This window comes from Elgaria multicarinata, chromosome 12, assembly GCF_023053635.1.
Source record: "Elgaria multicarinata webbii isolate HBS135686 ecotype San Diego chromosome 12, rElgMul1.1.pri, whole genome shotgun sequence".
NCBI lineage: Eukaryota > Metazoa > Chordata > Lepidosauria > Squamata > Anguidae > Elgaria > Elgaria multicarinata.
In genome coordinates, this window is record NC_086182.1 from 20,592,309 (window position 1) to 20,605,909 (window position 13,601).

General features: G+C 47.1%; 1 protein-coding gene across 5 annotated transcripts in view; it reads left to right on the plus strand.

The window, feature by feature from the left end:
* Positions 1–2,215: 2,215 nt before the first annotated feature.
* Positions 2,216–13,601, plus strand: part of FEZ1 (fasciculation and elongation protein zeta 1) — a 54,926-nt gene continuing 43,540 nt past the window's right edge. The window contains exons 1-2 of one of the 5 annotated variants that reach the window (XM_063139407.1): positions 2,216–2,286; positions 8,699–9,040. In XM_063139407.1, the coding sequence (XP_062995477.1) occupies positions 8,730–9,040 (311 nt within the window). In that variant the 5' untranslated portion in view covers positions 2,216–2,286; positions 8,699–8,729. Of the gene's footprint in view, positions 2,287–2,617; positions 2,745–8,698; positions 9,041–13,601 lie in introns of those variants that run through there. The other 4 variants (XM_063139408.1, XM_063139410.1, XM_063139406.1 and 1 more) reach the window with 4 other exon arrangements.

Below are 13,601 nucleotides of genomic sequence, written 5' to 3' on the forward strand. Positions count from 1 at the left end.
ACCTCATCGGGGAGATCATTCCATAATTTTTTATACATTGTTCCCATGGTTTTTTCCCCCGATCAAATTTCTTAACAGCCATGAAAACATTCCCTTTTGTTTCACTTTTCAACACGAATCATTATTCTCCCACTATCCACAAACATAGCGATTGCCATTGATTTATTTCAAATATTTCTGCAAAATATTTTACAAATGCTTTAAATGTTTGTAAAAATATTAAAAACAAAACAAAATAAAATACATAAGTGAAATATAATGAAGAACAGAAAAAGAGAGAAAGAAGGAAGATACAGTTTTTGCAGCCGAAACTCTCCCCACGGCCTGAGTTCGATCCCAGCGGAAGCTGGTTTCAGGCAGCCGGCTCGGGTCAACTCAGCCTTCCATCCTCCAGAGGTCGGTAAAATGAGTACCCAGTTAGCTGGGGGAAAGGTAATAACGGCCGGGGAAGGCAACAGCAAACCACCCCGCTATAAGGCCTGCCAAGAAAACGTCAGCGAAAGCTGGTGTCCCTCCAAGAGTCAGTAATGACTCCGTGCTTGCACGAGAGGTTCCTTTCCTTTTACAATGACACACTTTGAAAAGCCTGAGAGAATAATAATAAAAAAGCCTTTGCCTGCTGTGGAAAGTATGACCACGTTTATGCTGGGTGGGCCTCCATGGGGAGGCAATTCCACCGACAGGGTCCCACAACTGAGAAGGCTCTTTCTGGTCACCGTCCACCTTATCACAGATGCTGGGAAAATGCGGAGAAAAATCTGGTATATGAGCAGGTGTTCCTTCAGGTATCTGATTTGTAAGCCTTATATTTCAGCTTAACTCTTTGAACTTGGAGATGAATTCTACTGAAATCACCAGGATATTACCATTGGGATGGAAGGATTCTGGCGCTCATCACACCTAACTAAGGATGTTTTTCCTCCTCCAATGAGACCAGCTTTGAATTTCCTTTCAAAGCAAGAAAGGCTTGTTTAAAACCTTGTCAACGCTCCTAAATTTTAAACCTTGTCTGTGATCCAGAGGTAGCTTAAAAACAATAACTTACATCCAGTGTTGGAGTTCCTGCATTATGAGAGCCAGATATTGCAGTGTTATTGCAGAAATAAACTGTCTTTATGTAAGGGAGTGTTCTGGGAAGAAAAAGAGTTGAGCAGAAAGACTAGAGCAGCCTTCTCCAACTCGATGCCCTTTGGATGTGTTGGACTACAGCTCCCATCACCCTCAGCCAGCATGGTAACAGGATGATGGGTGTTGTAGTTGACACATCAAGAGGGTATTGGGTTAGATAAGCTATTCTTGAGCCTAGCCCAGAGTTGTAAATTATTTTATTGATTTCAATTTTTATTAAAATAAATCCTGTCATTTTGGAATACGTTGTGTGACTTACCGCCCCCCCCCACACACAATAGGAGATACAATATTTAAAAACAAAAACTTGAAATCTCTACCCGATTAAATCCATAGCTGCAGTTATTTTGTCTCGGGACACAAAAAAAGTACGTGACTGAATAGTCACATACTATTTGGAACGTGACCGAATAGCAGTAGTTCCACGCTGCTAGAAATGTTCTCTCCCCCACCTCCATATTTCAAATTTATATACGCTTCGAAGGCTGAAGCACAAATTGTAGGATGACACCCCCCCCCCCACTCCCCGGCAGTGTGAATGACACATCCCCAAAGTCCTGGAATAACCTCATTCGAAGCAGATGCTTCCACACTGACCCCGTTAAGAATATTCCTTTGTACTGACACGGCTCCTCCGACGGTTTTGGGGCCCGAAGAAAATGCGGCTGTTTGTCAATGGGGCACGGCTGCGGCTGCGTGCACTGCATCATCTCGCAGCCTTTGGTGTGCGGAGGGGGCTTTAAAAAGAAAGGGCGTCCCCCCCTCCAAACTGACAGCTATCCATTGTCTCAACAACCCCCCATAATTAAGCCCCCCCTCTCTGAGTGCCTTGGCTTCTGTGTCCTCAGAGGGGCCTGGCCTTGGGATGAGAAGCCGCCGTAGTGGTGGCAGTGTCACTGTCTTGGAGCTAATGCATATTGATGAGGAAGGCTGAGCCCACGGCTTGTTCAAGCTCTCTGCAGAGAGACGGGAGGCAGCCGAGAGGCTGGGAATAGCACTGTGTTGCTCCTGTTCAGGCAGGCAGGCAGGCGGATGCTGGCTGGTTCCCCGAACAGATTTCGCTTGGGTACCCCCGGCTCCTTCCTTCCTTTTCCTTTTCATCGTTCAGGCCTGTCGGATGGGATGTTGAGCTGAGAGCAGAGTTGCTCCCACACTCAGGTGTGTATTTGTGGATGCTGGGCTGGGGGAAGCCGGGGAGGGACAGTGCCGGAGGGCGCTCGTGTGTGGGCTCCCAAGTAGCCTTTTCCTATTGTCTGCTAGGAAAGGCCAGGCCGAGGGCAGGTTCCTGAGCTCCTCACATGCTGATAGTGAGACTCACGGCTCTGGAGGCATTGTGCATCTTGCAAAGGGAGGAGGCGATACGGTGGCACATGCGTGCGTGCATGGTGGCAGCCGCTTGCGTGTGTGTCAAGCGAGGGAGCCATCGGAACGGGGCTGCCTGCGGTGTGGAGCATGTTTAGGTGTGAGAAGATTGCCAGCTTGGAAGGAGAAATGTGTAACGTTTCCTCTTTGCCTGGGGGTCAGAGATCCATCCCACCCTCCTCCGAATAGACCTTTCTTTCTGCTTTTGTGCGGCTGGCTGGTTGGGCTGTGTGAGCAGAGCTGTGTGTACACAGGTGGGTAATGCGTGCAGACGTAAAGGACTGTGGGACCCGGAGCGAAGAGCATGAGCGATGCGACGGTGCGCGTTTGCATGAGACAAAGAGGGAAGGCATTGGGAGCGGGTCTGCTTGCAAGGGCCCCCGTGAGGAGTTTGATTTATGGGATGGCACGCAGGAAGTCCAGCTTTTGTGATTGTCTTTTTAAACGGGAAGGACGCTTGGCATTTAGAGGAGGCGCCGCGTAGTTGCGGGCTGGCGATTTGTGTGGCGTTGGGTGTGCGTTGGGCTGCTGCGATTGTTTTGGCTTTTACAACACGCTGCGATGCCAGCCTGTGTTTTTCTTCTGTGCTCCCGGCAGCAGGGGGGTGGTGGTGGTAGTGGTGCAGCTGAGAAGGACGCGCAAGTTTATGTGCAGGGATGGGGCGGCTACACCGGCTAGGCGTTGCTGTTGTGCTTGTGGCAACAGGGCAAGGTGGTTCATGGGGGCATGCCGGGAAAGGCGGGTTGTGTGCCTGTGCAGATGGATGCTGTGTAGGCACACACACACACACAAGAACGACAGGATCTCACCACGGCTTTTGTGTGTTTCTTGTCTCGCTTCTTTTCAGCGTTGGGAAAGGATTCTGCCCATCTCTACGTTGCTTAGCTGGCTCCTAAAACAAGGTGACCTCTCGCCCACGGATGCCCTGACAGCATTACTGTGATGTGTGGCTCCCTGGGGAGGCCTATAGATAGTGCAAGCAGAGCCCAACCGGCAAAGGTCAGGGCTGCCGTCAGCACCTGTGTGCAGCTGCTGGGAGCCCCGTCACCTTGGCGGGGGGCCTACAGTGGACACCTGCGGTTTATTTGTTTGGTTCCCCCCCCCCCCAGCCCAGTGCTCTAAGGAGTATCGCCAGGCAGCCTAGTCTAGCTGCCATTTAAACTTCCCACATTGTCCCCGACATAGTGTTGCTCCAGGGCATTGTGGGAACTAGAATTGGTGGCCTGCAGTCCCCTGACACTGACTGCTACCTGACTGTCATCACTGCCAGGTAAGCCTGCCAGGGCCCAATTCTAGAGGAGACAGCACCGTTAGGATGGGCTTAGCTGAGATCGTCCTGAAAACTGGAGCTGGTGGTCTAGGGATGAGGGTGCAATAGAGCGCAAGTCTTCCCACGTTCAGTCCAGGCCTCTGGGCCTCACACGCCATGTTTCCAGAGCAGTCCTGCGGAGCATACGGTCCTGGTTGGGAGACCCTACGTGTTGTTTCATTTCATTTTATTTCTATACTGCCCAAAGCTCTCTAGGCTGTTGACAAAGATTAAAAAGCACTAAAAACTCACGATAAAACCCATATACATGCAAACATATAAACAAACAGCACACACAGAAACACACATATATCTAAAACGACTTGAAATAGTCAACAATGAAAAACATCCAAGACTTGCTTAAAACCTCACCATATGCTGTCAAATGCCTGAGAGAAGGAGATCTTAACGTGGCACCAAAAAGATAACCAGGCGGGCCTCGTTGGGGAGATTTTTTCCAGAATCGGGGGCCAGCATTGAGAAGGCCGCCTCCAGTGCTGGCTCCAGTTTTTTGAGGGTGGGTGGATTGGGCAAGATCCCCTTTGCAGACCCCCGTTGCTTAGTGTTTCTTCCCTTCTTCCTCACTACCATTGTTGCTGCTGCTGTTCCTCCTGCTCCTCCCACTTCTGACAGCCAATAAGCAGGCAGCAACGTTGAGGAGCAATAGCAACGGGTGGTGGTGGTGGTGGCAACCACACATCTATCATTTACAGGTCTAGAGGCACATTTAGACAGCATTATTATAACTTAAATAGAAATACAACATGGCACCGCAATCCGAACAGGTGACCCATGTGCCAGTCTGCTTTTAGGTGCTAAAAATGTCTAGGCTCTTGCTCGCCTGGCTTCTTAAGGTTCTTCATCTTTATACTGGACTTGGATCAGGCAGCCCTTCAAATAGGGGCAGTCTTGAAATGGAGGACTGACAGCCTTTCAAATGGAGGACTGTCCTCTGTAAAGTAAGACATATGGCCACCACAGGCCCTTTGCTGGGGGATGGGCCTTCGTAGGTGCTCAACCATGCCAACCACTGACACCATCCTTTGAGTTGGAAAAGATGGTGGCTGTTGGTCTCCTTCGACTTTATGGTTCTACGACGTAGGTAGGTCTCTCTGGGTAGGATGCTGCTAATCATGGATCTAGAAGTGACGAGGTTCTTTTGAAGCAAACGTGTGAAGAGAGAGGAACAGAGATATGTTTTTTCACCCCATAAGATGGGAGTTATGTGCATGTTTGTGTTTGGATCCGGCCAAAGTGAAGGACAGGAGGAAACGGGTGGTGGTTTGCTAGAAATATTTCCCGCTTTCCGCTTTTCCTTTGACTTCCACCTTCAGCCGCTTCTGTCACATCATGTTTGGCCAAAAGGAGTCTGAGGCTGCATGTGAAGTGAAGCAGCACAGCTTTTGCTTTGCTGCCTGCCCAGAAGCTAAGTGTCCCCTTGGAACTGGAGGTCAGTCCAGTGAGGGTCCTTTTTATTTTTTGTTTAAAGGGGAATGCAAGATGAAGGTTAAAATTCAACATCAAGGGATGCAAAGATCAGTGGCTGGCTGTGGGGAGAAGAGACACGTGGCCTTCTTAATTTCAAGCCTGCTGACGCTATCCTTAACAGAGACAACCAATGGCAACAACAATAATAATAATATAGCCATCAATGCTGCAAGGTCAAGAGTGAAACATAGACTGGGTTCACATGATCCCCGCAACCCACCGTGGCTTGCCATAGACTGTTTTAGGGTTGTGGGTGATTTGTTAACCACGCCCGCAATCCACCCTGGCCAGGTTTGGATGACACGGCTTAAATATTCAAAATGGCTGTCAGCACATTCCGCTGCCCGCCGTGGCTTAAATAAGCCACAGTGGGCTGCTTGATCGTGCGAACCAATATAGTAACTGTTGGAACAGCATGGTGGCTGGGGCAGGAAGTAAACAGGACACAGAATAGAAAGGGTGTTATGGATTAGGATGCAGTGCCTTGGCAGAATATCTTGCAATAAACCTTTCCTGGAGGTTTATTGCAAGATATACTCTCTGCCTATAATTAATTATAGGCCAGTCTTGTAAATAGCCCCAGATAGTTACTAGCCTGCATTTTTAACTAGTAAGTCCCTTCCTCCATGGCTAGCTTGGAAATGCAGGCCACTAGCCTATTATCAGGCTAGGAAAAAGAAAAGAAAGCCTTCTATGAAGCAGACAGGTGCAGGTGGGACAGATTCATCCATCCTGTCCCAATGCCATTTCCCTGCTGTTCATGGAAGAAGAGACTTTTGTTCCCCTGATATCAACTAATGATACCAAGTGGACTGGTGGAGAACAGAAGGCCTTCATGGAACTCCTGATCGCCTATGGTGATCAGGCAAGTTATTAGCATCTAAGTCAAGCTGAAATCCTTTCCACATTTATCTGGAAGTCAGAAATACTGAATTCAAGTAGGCACAAATAGGATTGCACTGCCAGTCCAGCATTTGATGAAGGCTACTAGATGGAGCCCAGATTGACCTTTTCACTTGATGCATTTGCTGCAAGTTCTTTCCATTCCCAATATGAATGGCAAATTCTTCTAAAAATGAAATGAAATTCTTATCCACCCTTAGTCTCAGACAGTAGCCTTTCCCATCACTTGCTTCCGGACCCTTTTTTTTAAAAAAAACAAACCCAAGAGATACCAGGGATTGAACCTGGGACCTTCTGAGTGCAAGGCAGGTGCTCTACCATTAAGCTGTATTTCTTCTTTGTAATTCTAGCATTCATGCATTTAAATGCATCCATACATGAATATAAAATGTGCACAGTTTCCCTTCTATCTCTCTCCTCCCCCTTAAAAGTACTACATTGATAGTAAATAATTGTGACCTAATTTTGATCTGTAAAATGATGAATCCGCCAGTGCTCGAAGATCGTGCTGTTCCCTAAGAAACCCAAAGGCCTGGTCTGCTAGCTGGATTGGAAGACCACCTAAGAAGGAAGTTCATGCATACCACTCTGAGCTATATGCATCAATAACAAAGCGTTACTATTCGAATCAGCCTAGCTTCCAGGAAAGTTGTGGAACGCTTCAAAACAATCTGCAGATCCCTGCAAAGGGAAGCAATAGTTATTTCTTTGTGTCAGGGTGTCAGGGATGGTGGTGGTGGTTGTCACAGAAACGGCTGACAGTGAAACGATTCCTCGCCTTTGCAATGGCTGCTGTGACAATGGAGAAAATTTAACCCAGCAGAAGAGGATTTGGCTATAGTCCATCCATCAGCAATTGGGCTACATGGGAACAGCAGGCAAATGAACAGCTTCCTGTTCGACTGCATGTGGGCTACAATACACTTTGTGGATTGTAATATCGAAAAGCAGACTTTAGAAATTGAATTGGTTCAGGCCGAGGGGAGAAATAATAAATGTTACAAATTAAGGCAGAGCGTTTCAAAGCAATTGCTGAGCTGTTGTTGGCAGAAGAGGCTTTACGGAAAATGTTATTCTGCTTTTTGCTTTACTGCAAACCTCGTGCAGTCATTACTCAGTTGCTGCATGTGATCCAGACGTCTTTCCTGAAGGTTGCTCTTTTATTGTGGGGGATACACGCTTTCCCTGGCTTGCGAATGAACTGAATGCTCCTCCATTTTATTGTTTTCTTTTTAACCCTCCACTCTAATTTTGACCTGTTCACTGTTTATTATGTACAATATATGGATTTAAATAGTGGGTTTGGGTATTATTATTTTTATGCAAACCACTTAGAGATATTCTTATATTAAGTGGCATATAAATATTAATAATAAATAAATATTGCATATTACCAGCCGCAAGGGTTACTGGGTCTTGTTGCTGGAATAATGCATGGTGTTTTCCCCCCATCCTCTTTCGCGACCTGCTTTGAACTCTGTTGTGGGAAGGCAAGCTGAAGGGGGGGGGGAGAGAGAGAGGGTTCTGAAGACCCAAGCCCCCTGTTTGCCCCCTGACTCCCTCTTCCTATGTCATCCATATTTAAACATCGGCTTCAGAATAGATTTTTAAAACAGAATCTATCACTCCGCAGGGGGACCCCAGCAGCTCTGCTGTGGATGGCGGTTACACACCAACGCAGCGCCAGGAAGGAAAAGTCCTTCTCGTTTGGTGCTGCTGCAGAAATGCTCCTTCCCGCAATGTGCTATCCTCAGCAGTCACCTAGGATAACTTAGCACTCAGGCTGTCATCACTGATGGCACATACCCAATGTCATACACTATACCATTTCAGGCTGTGGGTTCTGGCGATGCTCTGTTGATATTCAGGGTTCTGGTAAGGATCAGATTTTGAGCAGGCATCAGGTTCCTCAGGATGTAAGGCGGAAAGAGATCAGCACCATGGAAAGCTCCAAGTGGTGCTGGGGCTGGAAGCCAGGTGGAATTGTCTGCATGTTTGCTCTGACAAAAGTTCAGAGCAAAACTGAGGCTTAAATAGGAAGTTACTGGTCTTTAGGCTGGTTACTGCCACCTGTACACTGACTGAGACATTGATCCTTAAAGCCTCTTGGTCTGTTTCAGCAATCTCAGCCTGTAAATCTCAGAGAGCTTTGGCTATGGGGCGGTATATAAATTTAATAAATAAATGGAAGGGGTTGTGGTATGCTAGTGGCTACATGGCTTGAGTCCTCAGGCTTTGAGGATGATAATACAAACTCCTCCTGGTGTGGGGTAGGGGGAGGAAGGTGTCCCCTGGGGTTCCTCTGGAAAGGTGGGTTCTCAGGGAGATGAAAGCCTCACGAGCCTTTCTGTGGCTAAGTCTTCTATTGATTTCAGAGCCCCTTCGAGGGACAGGGGTTGGAATCCCCTGACGATGTCAGTTCAGGATGCTAGTTCATGACACACACAGGACTGCAGGGATAGTCATGCATGGGTTGCCATTCACCCATTCATGCTTTTTGTATTCCAGACGTTCTCCCTCTTCCATTAGCCAACCCAAGATGGAAGCCCCTCTGGTAAGCCTGGACGAAGAGTTTGAAGACCTGAGGCCATGCTACATAGGAGACAGGGAAGAGAAGTCTCGTTATTTTTATGGCTCCTCTCCTCAGTACTTGGAAGACCCCTCCCTTTCTGAGCTTGAGAACTTCTCCTCTGAGATCATCAGCTTCAAGTCCATGGAGGACTTGGTCAATGAGTTTGACGAGAAGCTCAACGTCTGCTTTCGGAATTACAATGCCAAGACAGAGAACTTGGCCCCGGTGAAAAACCATCTCCAGATACAAGAAGAGGAGGAGAACCTGCAGGATGAGGAGTAAGTACATTAATGTATAGTTCTAGAAAATACCATCACCATCATCATTGAAATCAATAGTTGTTCTTGTTCTTTTTAGGATTTTTACCCTGGTCTTCAACCCCTCAAAATAGACCGAGAGCAGCTTACAAAGATCGATAATAAATTTCTGGCCCGTCAGGCTTACAAAGACATGACACGAAAGGAAAAGGGATTGGGAATGAGGAGGAAAGAAAAAGCAAACTCAGGCACTGGTTCATTGTTACAAAGTTCTTATGAATGTTCCTTCTGGCAGGGAGGAAGAAAGCAAGCTTCCTGAAGTTCTTCCTCTGCTGGGTGATGCAGCCAGGATGGTCTTGTCCTGGCCACAGTGTTCAGGCCAGAGCACGCAGCTCTGCCAGTCCAGGGCAACTGTCACTTGGAGTGGAGTGCTGTTTCTGGCAGAGAGGGGGAAAGCCGGCTCCCTGGAACTGCTCCTTCACTGGCTGATGGTTGGGGCAGGTTGGTCTTTCTCTTGCTGTCCTGTTCTTCCTGGGAGGTAGGGGGAACAGCCTCTCAGTGGCCTTTGGTCCCCTAGCTGATAACCGATTGCTCTTCAGCTGTTCATCACCAGGGCAGTGAAAATTAGGAGTGTATATCTGGAAATATGCAGTTTCACCACAGAGCTACTTTTAGGCACACACACACACGGATGTTTGGATGACACAGCCTCCCATCATGGGTTAATTAACCCTCAAGGAGCAGTGGCACATGCCAGCCACCATTATGAATATACAAACCCCGACCAGGGCTTGTCTTGTCATGTGAACCTGGCCAGCAGGGCTTATTTGAAGGCTGAACAAAGTCTCTCATAACCCCTACAACTGTCCGTGCGTCATGCCAGTGGTTCTACAGCAGTGTTGTACTGAATTGTAGGATGACTGGCCTCTAGTCAGCACCTTCAAAAACAATATCCAACTCTTCATGTTTTTGTGATACGTTTTAGTGAAGGCTGATGCATCAGAGATGTATTAGTAGACAGGAGCAGTCTCTCTCCCCCCCCCCCCCCCAGGACCACTCCAGGTTTGAGGGGGTCCATCGGCATGGGGTCCTCAGGCAGCACTATTATGGGGACAGGGCAGTCACCAATGTAATTGCCCCCAATGGCTTGGAATGATTTATTTATTATTTATTTATTTATTATATTTTTATACCGCCCAATAGCCGAAGCTCTCTGGGCGGTTCACAAAAATTAAAACCATCATAAAATAACCAACAAGTTAAAAATACAAATACAAAATACAATAAAAAAGCACAACCAGGATAAAACCACGCAGCACAATTGATATAAGGTTAAAATACAGAGTTAAAACAGTATAATTTAAATTTGAGTTAAAATTAAGTGTTAAAATACTGAGTGAATAAAAAGGTCTTCAGCTGGCGACGAAAGGAGTACAGTGTAGGAGCCAGGCGGACATAATGCATTTATGTCCTGCCCTTTTTCCTTTTGCAAGGAATCCAAGGCAGCTTACATGGTCCTCATCACTTAATCCTCACCATTTTATCCTCACAAGAACCCTGCGAGGTAGGTTAGGCTGAGAGTCAGCAACTGGCCCAAAGTCAACCAGTGACCTTCATGGCCAAGCGGGGACAAGACCCCCAATTTCTTCTTCATGGTCTCCGCGCATCAGACATACGGGCTCTGCGCCTGCCCATATGTGTGAATGCACAGGTCCCATACATGTGAATGCACAGAGGACTGCTCAAAGAACTACAGTGACAGGTAAGCAATTGGTCCTCCTCAAGTCCCAGTCCAACACTCTTAACCGCTCCACCACACTGGCTCTCTGATGCTGCTCTGGCATGGTTTTGCCTCCTTTGGAACCTAGAGTAGGTATTTTGGGGCTGTGAGGGGCTAAACCAGTTTGTCTGGTGCAAGGTGTGTGCGAACTGCAGTGGCTCACTGGCGTTTCCTTGCAACCTTTAAAAGCCGTCACTTCTCAGGGGAGTGGTGGTAGAGTTCCTCCCCCCCCCCCATGCCGCTTCCCACATTTAAAATGAAAGCCATGACTAGAGCAGAACTCTGGCTGTTTCTGTACTTCTAGCATGCCTCTGGAATGATTCCAGAGTGCACAGCCCTGCTTTGAAAGGGAGGGGAGGGAATTAGCTATGTCACTGACGCAAGCTCCAGCCAACCAATGGTGTGTAAATCTCTGTGTCTGCCAAAACCCAGAAGAACAGATTCCACCCCCATGCCTGATCTGGCCAAAGAAGCGGCATGTGTGTCTAAAAATGGTGGTGAGTACGCTTCGGGCTTGCCACTGGAGCTTTATAGATCTGTCTCCTCCCTTGGGATGTATTTATAAAATCACCCTCCCCTCCACCCTCCCGCCATAATCAGGAATAAAAGACACTGAGTGTAGATCTTCACAAGCAACGATCATATCAGGTCTGTTTCACTGGGACCACAGCTGGGTGGGAGAACGCCTGCTTTGCATGCAGAAGAAGATGCAGGTTCAATGTCCAGCACCTCCAGTTAAGCACATCAGGTAGCAGGTGATGGGAAAGACCTCTGCCTGAGACCCTGGAGAAGCTGCTGCCAGTCCGAGTAGGCAATACTGGATTAGATGAACACTCCGACCAGGGATAAGGCAGCTTTCTGTGTTCCACCGCGTGTACAAAAACGATATGCTAGCCTTCCCCTAACCTGGCACCCTCCAGATGTTTTGGGACTACAACCCCCATCATCCATGACACCTGGCCATGCTGGCTGGGGCTGATAGGAGTTGTAGTCCATAACTTCTGCAGGGCACTATGTTGGGGAAAGCTGGTCTATCTATTGTTAGGAAACCGTTGCTAATTGTATCTTTGTGGTGCATGGGGCACACACATTGGAATAGCTCTGTGTACAGTCATCAGAGGTGACCATCAACACATGGTTTTCATGGTTCCCCACTTCTGTGTAGGGAAAATGCATGTAGGTAAAGGGTAATGCATGAATAGGGATGTGCGCACAAGCGATGACTGCATTTGCGCAGATACTCTGAGCATCAACTTGATGCTCATCTTTCCTTTGATTTCAGCGAGCATTTGGGATCGCTGTTCGATTTGCACAAACCGGAAAATTGCGCAAATCAAACACAACCGAACGACGAAATTGTGCAAACTGAATGCTATCGAATGGCAAACATGTGCAAAAAGGTGAGTATTTTTTAAAGCTGCACAACTTTCTCCCATAGACCAAAGCGTAGAATTGCACATTCTTTAAAAACATTTGGAATTTCAAACTGCTTTCTCTCTGAAATGCTTGCAATTTTTTGAACGAGAGCGGGTGTTCAAGAACTTGTGAACATTTTCAGAGAACACGTTCTCCTGCTTGCACTCATGTTGGACTTTGCAAACGGGGCCTGCTGGAATGGATTGTGAGTGCAAATGAAATTCTCATACATCCCTACATACAAATGCAATGTCTTGGAACTGTTTGAAAATTGCCACTCCAGCAAAAGAATTATTTTTTTGTTAATTGAAAACATTTTAAACAGAAACACACATATATGCCTTCTAGCCTGATGGACACCAAGGGAGGTGTCTGTCATTGGAGACCCCAGCATTAGAGCGTGAAAATTGCATGGACCCTATGCAAGGGAGGACCCTTTTTGTCCTTCTTGGAGTGATGAGTTTCCTCTTTTCTGGCCACATATAAGTGGCCACTTTAAGGCTGCAAACACGTTAAATATTTCCATATTATTTCACTATGATACGTACGTATTATTTCGGCAAAGGTAGATGGTGGGCCATGGTTGGCAGCAGAACTGAGTGGAATCTTCTTGTCTTGGCAGCCCAAATAAACCCAGCATCTCTTTCATGGACAGAAGCATAATTTCTCTTTGTTTTACATTACATGGACCAGATTTGCCCTATCTTTGTTCTTTTGGCTGTTGAATCTTCCCTGTTTAGCTCCTTGCAGCTGGCAGAGTTATTTTCCTCCCCGCTTGGCTTGACCCCAGAAATTGTTCGCTTGTGGCCCTCAATGGGCACATTGTTTGGTGTCATGAAGATGTGTCAGTGAAGCCTCACCTTTTCCAGTTCCGAAACTCAATACACAAAACACCTTGTTATCCGATTCTACAACAGGCATGACCCAACACCGAGAGAAAGCAATGGCAAAATCCGCATTGGTTTGAACGGAGCTGCAGGATTGCAGTATAGCTCATCCAAGGGCATTTTATGGCAGTATGGGCCCATGGAGTTCACACTCCCTCTCTTCTTCTTCTAGAGATGGACAAAACTGTCAATGGAGAGCCAGTGTGGTGTAGTGGTTAGAGTGTTGGACTGGGAGTCGAGAGATCCAGGTTCTAGTCCCTACTCAGCCATGGAAGCTCACTGGGTGACTTTGGGGCCAGTCAAAGACTCTCAGCCCAAACTACTTCACAGGGTTGTTGTTGCAAGGATAAAATGGAGAGGAGAAGGATTATGTATTGGGTTCCTTGGGTTCCTTGGAGGAATGAAGGCAGGATATAAATGTAATTAAGAAATAATAAATAAAAATGTCAGTTTCTCTCTGTTTCTCATTTTTTTCATCCTTAAATTCAATTTGTTCCGA